Source organism: Penaeus monodon, chromosome 1 (genome assembly GCF_015228065.2).
Source record: "Penaeus monodon isolate SGIC_2016 chromosome 1, NSTDA_Pmon_1, whole genome shotgun sequence".
Taxonomy (NCBI): Eukaryota; Metazoa; Arthropoda; class Malacostraca; order Decapoda; family Penaeidae; genus Penaeus; species Penaeus monodon.
In genome coordinates this window covers 57,202,577-57,210,830 of record NC_051386.1, presented here as the reverse complement: position 1 = coordinate 57,210,830, position 8,254 = coordinate 57,202,577, and the positions used below count along the sequence as shown (strand labels likewise).

General features: G+C 29.3%; 1 protein-coding gene across 1 annotated transcript; it reads right to left on the bottom strand.

The window, feature by feature from the left end:
- Positions 1-3,116: 3,116 nt before the first annotated feature.
- LOC119574703 lies at positions 3,117-5,981 on the bottom strand. Its single transcript, XM_037922098.1, has 3 exons — positions 5,884-5,981; positions 5,454-5,536; positions 3,117-3,911 (listed from the first exon to the last, which is right to left on the bottom strand). The coding sequence occupies exons 2-3, from the start codon at positions 5,509-5,511 to the stop codon at positions 3,286-3,288; spliced, it is 684 nt and encodes a 227-aa protein (XP_037778026.1). The 5' UTR covers positions 5,512-5,536; positions 5,884-5,981; the 3' UTR covers positions 3,117-3,285.
- Positions 5,982-8,254: the final 2,273 nt, after the last annotated feature.

Genomic DNA, 8,254 nt, shown 5'->3' with positions numbered 1-8,254 from the left:
AATATTTTAAATATATAATATAATTATTATAACATTTATAATAATAATTAAAATATATATTTTATTAATAATTTTATATATTAAAATATTATATATATATTATAAATATAATTATATAATATATATTATATAATATAAATATATATATGTAATATTTATTATTAATATACATTTAAATAATATTATATTTTAATTAATAATTTTATAGATAGTTATATATATATTATTAATATTATATTATTAAATTTTAATTATATAATATTATTAAATATAATATAATTAAATTTATTATATATTATAAAATCAAAAATTTTTAATAATTTTTAAAATTTAATATTAAAATATATATATAATACTTATTATATTATTTATTATATATAATATTTATCATGAAAAATATATATTTTATATTTAGATAAAATTTTATTATTAAATAATTATATATATATAATATATATTATATTAAAATTTATTTATATAACACAAAACCCCCAAAACCCCAAAAAACAAACCCAAAAAACAACAAACCCAAAACATATAAATATATAAATAATTTGTAGTAATTTTAAATTTTATATTAAATTTTATTTTATTATTTATATTATAATTTATAATAATTAGTATTTTATTATTTTAGAAATATAGATTTAATATATAATTTTTAATTTTATTTATTAAATATATTATTTAATTATTAATATATTTACATATATAAGATAATAAATTATTATAAAATTTTTAAAAATATATATATAACTATGAAATATATATTTATAAAATATAATAATTATATTTTAAAATTTATATATAATAATTAATATAGTTTATATATAATATTATATTTATATTTTAAATATAATATTTTTAAATATAATTTTATATATAGTAAAATTATTAATATAAAATTAAAATAAAATTTTAATATATGAATATATATTTAAAATATAAAAATATATTATATTAAAATAAAAAATATATATTTATATATACAAATATAACAATATATATATATACATTATAAATACATATATTAATAAAAACACATATATACAATATTTATTATATATATATTATTATATATAATATATATATAGAGAGAGGAGAGGAGAGAAGAGAGAGAGAGAGAGGAAAAGAGGGGAGAGAGAGGAGGAGAGGGGAATAAATAATGTTTTAAAATTAATATATATACATACATATATTACCATATAAATACATAAATATATATACACATAATAATACATAACATACAAATACATATATATAATATATAAATATAAAAAAATTACTTATATAAATATAGTACATAAATATTATCAATCCAATGTTAAATATAAATGCATTTATATAAATATATTTAAAAAAATATACATAGCATATACAACACATTATTATATGTTTTACGTATATATCATACATATGTACATACATATAAGCATATACATACATATAGCACTATATACATGTACCATATACATACATATACCATATACAACACTTTGCAATCCAACAAAAACTACATAAAAAAATACAAGCATACAAACAAACATAGAAGCATAAATACATACAAAGAAGCAAACAAACATACATACAAGCATACATACATACAAACAAGATACATACAACTACAACAAAATACTACAAATATATATTTTATATATATATATATATATAAAATATATATGTAATGTATAGTATATGTTTGGTATAGTGTATTGTGTAATGGTATTTTGAATGTGTAAGGTTATGTGTATAGTGTTGGTATATGTTAGTATTTTTATTTATATATATAATTTTAGATATATATATATAATATATATATATATATATATATAATAATATATACATCATTAAGGTTACTAACCTGGTGTTATTTGGACGGAACCGGGGGTTGGGCTGAGACTGCTGTGGCTCCCTCTCCGGTGACCCAAGATCTCCATCAGTTAGTGTATGCGGAAGACATGGTGTCGTTCCTGTGCTGTTATTGACAGATTGTCGCCCCATCCCCTTTCGGATATTTACGGGTTTTGGCCACTACTATCCATAACAGACCTGTGTAAAATTACTGATGCCTGAGTGCCCTATCAGCCTGGGGTGACAGATCCTTCTTCAACACACCTACTTTGAGCGTTGACAGGACACCCCTTCCTGCGTTTCAACACTGTTTTAGACCTATTTTTGCCTCTTTTCTTCTTTTTTATTTTTTCATGGCCAATCGCTGCTCCGGCTTCCAGTTTTCACCCCCCCCTTTCCTTTTTCCCTGTGATCACCATACCTCTTGAACATCTGATCTCAGCCAGATGGGGGGTTTCAATTTCATTAAATCTAAACCTTTAACTAAAGCAGAGTCTGGCAACTGTTTTACATCACTCCAACACAGCTGCATTGTTTTAAATTTTCTGCACAAAATGAATTCCAGGTCTTGGATTGAAAGTGTTTTCCTCCCTTGCTCCCTTTCAACCGAAACGTTCTTCCTCTAACTCTGCTAGTTCGCATCAAGATCTGCATCATCAATAGAACATCTTTTCAAAAAAAACTGGGGCTGGGTTGACGTCACTGACATCTGGTAGAGATCCTTGAGGGTTGCCTGACTTTCTTTCTTTCCTACAAGCGCATTAGCGCTTTTAATTATCTACATTACAAGGGCAGGGCTAAATATCCGGAAAAACCAGGAAACATATTAACAGCAGCTCCCCCCAGTGGGAGCTTGACTTACAGTATTACTGACAGAAGGGGTTGAAAAATGTATTTCTAGATACAATAAAAAAGATTTTTTCCATGCCCTTGTGCTCAGCAGTTGGTGGACATTTTCAACCTTTGGGAATTTTAAAAAATACTGACTCTCCATCACAATGGGAGGGTTTTTTCTGTAAAACAGAAAAAGCATTTTCCAGACTATAGCGGTTTGGATAATCTGGTACACAACCGTCCTTTAGGGCAGAGTGTCTAACTGTTCTAGACTTAGGGCTGGAAGCAGTTTGCTCTTTTTTCCCCGAGTTTCCCTTTCACTAGATCCACATTGCAAACCCTTTCCCCTTTTACAATTTCCCGTTTCACTTTGTTCAGTTCCCCTTAAAATAGAAGCACCTAGTTGGGGGCCATTTCCCCCACCTTCCCCTCCACTCTGCCCCACATCAATGATATCGGGATGTCTTGTTTCATGTCCACTTGCTAGACCTCTGTCTGGTGGAACACTTGCTGGTACTACATCCAGAGGCCTAGAAGCAATAACATCAAGTCCTCCACACACTAACTCTTTTTCTTCTAAACTTCCAGGCTCTTCAGAAACTAGGTCTCCAACTCTAACATTGCCATCATATTCCTCAGGGCCATAAGGTTTTCCTGTGGCACTTTTTGCGTTTCTGAGCCAGCACTGTTTGCATCCTCAACTGGTTGCTTAATACTGGAATCTTCTAATGGTGCAGCCTCTGGTTGTTCTGGAGGAGGTAAGTTTGGAGGTATGTCTGCTGCAGAAACAGCCATTGCAGGCCACAGGACTTCACCAGCTCCTGATGGCTGGTTTGCTGAGAGGCCTTCAGACCTAACACCAGCAGCTGGCACATTTCTAATGTGAGGCTGATGTATTAGCTGCTGTGGTTGAAACTGAAGCTTTTGGTGAAATGGCAGAGTTGACTGCGGGCTGGAACATGCAACAGCCTGCTGGCTGTCATCATTTTGACCATCAGGTGGGCTCCGTGTTCCAGGTGGCTGCGATATACCACCCATTACAGCCCCACACCAAGGCTGCTCCCCAGGTCTGGGACCTGCTGCCTGTGGCTGTAGCGGCTCACTCCAGCCACCAAATGCCCCTAGTCCTACATTGTGACGTGTGGATGCTAGGGGTAAAGCACCACCTCCATCAGGTTGAAATTCAAGTTGAAGTTTATCATACTGGCCAACAGAAACACTTTCATCTGAAAAGATAAGTCACATATAGTTAAAGATCTTCTGATCTATCATAATTAATTTAAACTATGCAGGATAAGGACTCTCATACAATATCATCTAAACCTGCAAATAAATAACTTTAGATATGTTGTTAAAAAATTCATAAGAAACCAAAATAAAAGCAAAAAAGTACTTCCTAAAAGGGAAGAGAATTTGTTGAGTAATTACACTTTCTTACCAAATAACAGCTAGCAAGAGACACCAAAACTGTTTATTCATAAGAACATCAATCACTGTTTGCACATCCTAGAAAAAAACAAGGACTAACTACATGTTTAACTTAAATAATAATGGCCATTCCTTTGAACTCCAGGAGTAAAAAGATTGATGATGATTGATGATGATTGATGATGATTGATGATGATGATTGATGATGATGATTGATGATGATGATGATGATGATGATGATGATGATGATGATGATGATGATGATGATGATGATGATGATGATGATGATGATGATGATGATGATGATGATGATGATGATGATGATGATGATAATGATAATGATGATAATGATAATGATGATAATGATAATGATGATAATGATAATGATAATGATGATAATGATAATGATGATAATGATAATGATAATTATAATGATAATGATGATAATGATAATGATGATAGTGATAATGATGATAATGATGATAATGATAATGATGATAATGATAATGATGATAATTGATAATGATAATGATGATAATGATAATGATGATAATGATAATGATGATAATGATAATGATGATAATGATAATGATGATAATGATAATGATAATGATGATAATGATGATAATGATAATGATGATAATGATAAAAACAAAAAATATTTGCAGAAAAAGAGATAATAATAGTGTAGAGGGGAGGCATGGAGCCTTAACACCACATGTGTGCTTATATGAGTTAGGCCTATAAACTACACACTTGGGAGAATCACCACTCAAGCAAGCTTAAATGCCCGGATTTTGGGCCAGTGAAACATCCAGGACTGGTTACAATACTCAAAATTTTGAGTTTTGAGTGTTAGTCTTTGGAACAGACTGTAATGTACAATACAGTACTTGGGTTATGAAGATAGTAAATGGATATACAGATCAGAACAAAACAAAAAAAATCTAAAAGAAATATATTTTCAAATACTGAAGCATGCTACTTGAATAATAATTAAAAACAACTGTACAGCCACAAAATAAATAAATAAATTTTAAAAAAAATCAAATATCTACAAATAGAAAAAAAAAATCTATCCCTATAAATACAGCACATGATTCTGAATGTGAACTCAACATGCCCTGACAACATGGCAGTCAAGAGGAAACCCCTGGCAAAACTATCTGAATGGCCAAACAGAGGCAGTAGTGACAAATATCACAATACAGTGCATTTGGCAGTTTTTTTTTATAGTATTTCATGGAATGAGATGTAATGCTTGGTTGCCAGGGTATAATGACTTTACATTTAGGCCTAGACTCAAGTGCCATAACCAAAAAAAAAATGGATTCACAGACCTTCATCTAACTCGAAGTCATCCAACACTTTATCAAGGTCAACGGCAAACTTCTCCATGGTGGTTTCCTGTCCTTACACCAGTCTGTAAAATTTATATGAAACACTATTTTTTTTTAAATGAAAAAAGCATAGATCCCTAGAAATAACTTGTTACACAAAATACAGCAATGGCTATTCTCAGATAGGCATGTATTCTGGAGGAAACAAGTAGTGTCCAAATTAGATTAGTTTATGCTAAAATTATTCTATCAAGAAAATCTCATCCTGGTGTTCACAGAAAGTTCTAAACTTTACCAATAGTTTCTTTCTTAGGGCTTTAGAACACAGTTGCTGAAAATTGTTTTAATATAGCATTACTGCATATCAGTATTCTACATAACCAAGAGGTACATGTAAAATCATCAAAAGGGCCTCTGTACTGATACTAACCTTCATATCTAATTCAGGGTCTGTTACGTATTGGTTGCTTCAACAGCATTCAATGTGACCTGCTAGCAAAATGAGGCATCTCCTTTAGGTGTAGCACCTGAAATATACCAAGAAAAGTTAAGACTTTAGTCAATTAACCTCAAAATGGGTGTCATTTAAAATATAAACACATACATTACATGTTAGTATGTCTATAAACATGTAAATGTATGTGTATAAGTATATATGTATACACAGATATCATCTTTATATTCTATTACACTAACTTTTTTTTACATATCTATGAACATACTGCCAATGTTTCTAATAAAACAAAACAAAACAAAACAAAACAAAACAAAAAAATGACACCAATTGTTTTCCACAGAATTCCAAGTATATACCAATATATATCAATAAAATACCATGAAGTAGGGGGAGGAAATTGAAGTATTGTACCTTTTTCTATTGTATGTCATTTAGTTAGATGTACTTTACACTTTAAATATATTAGCATTATGTTTATGAAGTGATACAAGTAAAAACATATTTGCTTCTCCACTCAAACGTATAAATGGTAAAGCAATTTACAGGCAAAGTCTGCACGGCTAAATAAAGATATTTCTGATCAGGCGGCTTACAGGGATTTAAATGTTTTTCTTTCATACAATATCTCGTTTCACCCCATCAGACACTTTTGCATCTATTTCTACAATTTTCACAGAGAATATCTGCTTCCATGCGGTTCAAAAAAGGCGTACATACTACTATCACGTACAGAAAAAATGTGCACGTCATATGGTCATGTGCGCAATTTGCCACAAAGAATAAGAAGCCTGCCAACAGCACAACGCTCAAGATTTTTAACTCCTTTTCCACTTTCTTTGTACCCCGAACTTAAGAAGTATTTATCTTTTTTTAGTATATCTAAAAGCATCTCCTCAGAATAGGATTAAATCTAGTATATGTTGATGCTGTTTGAACTTTCAATTCAGGCTCTGTTTTGTCAAGTCACTATAAAAAGAAACAAGATTATGATATTGCACAATAATATTACAATGAAAAATAAGTATATGTACACAGCGCACACCAAATAGTACTCCCTCAAATTAGAAACAAAACTATTTCTTGAAAACAAAGTAGGCCTTCCTTATCAATTATGTTCGATACATATAGCATATAATCTAATTCACCGATGCATGTGAGCGCATGAATACACACACTGTCTGCTGTATTTCTAGTTTAACGACTTTGTGCTTAGTCACCAAGGAGTTAATTACTACCTTATCTCAAAACATTCCTTGAATTCTTGAAATTAATAGATTCTACTCTAATTACTATCATTACTGTTATTAATATTTCTATCATTAATATTATCATCACCATTAATAACAATAATGATTATAATTAATAATAATAATAATAATAATAATAATAATAATAATAATAATAATAATAATAATAATAATAATAATAATAATAATAATAAGAAGAAGAAGAAGAAGAAGAAGAAGAACAATAATAATAATAATAAAAATAACAATAATAACAATGATAATAACAATAACAATAACAATAACAATAATAACAATAACAATAACAATAACGATAACGATAACGATAACGATAACGATAACGATAACGATAACGATAACAATAACAATAACAATAACAATAACAATAATAACATAATGATATAACAATAATGATAATAACAATAATGATAATAACAATAATGATAATAACAATAATGATAATAACAATAATGATAATAACAATAATGATAATAACAATAATGATAATAACAATTATAATAATAACAATTATAATAATAACAATTATAACAATAATAATAACAACAATAATAACAACAATAATAAAAACAACAATAAAAACAACAATAACAATATGATTTTCTTTTGACAATTCAAGGGATGGAGTGAACAGGTAAGATCAAACAGGCCTCTTAACTCTTTGGTAAAGAAGTTCCAATGCGGCCACTTAATGTGCAACAGAAATTAATAAAACAATACCACAGTGGTCAAGCCATATCCAATCCAGTACCATTGAAATAAGTTACAATAATATAAAAACAATGGAACACAAAAAAATTGTCCTGTGAAAATATGTGATCTGTTCACTTTCAATTCTTAGGAAGCCTTGATTTGTAACACAATGCAGATTAAACCTACCTAGGGGTTTGGGACAGTGGTCTAATTAAATCCAGTAGCATTTAGTACAATAATCTTTGCCACAGAAATAACACTGAACTAGTTACATGCCTATCTAAAGCTACATTGATAATATCATTAAAAAGTACAGTATATGCATTATTTGCCCTTTTTTTACCTTCTGTTCCACTAGTTTCATAAACAGACTAATAGAAATGCAC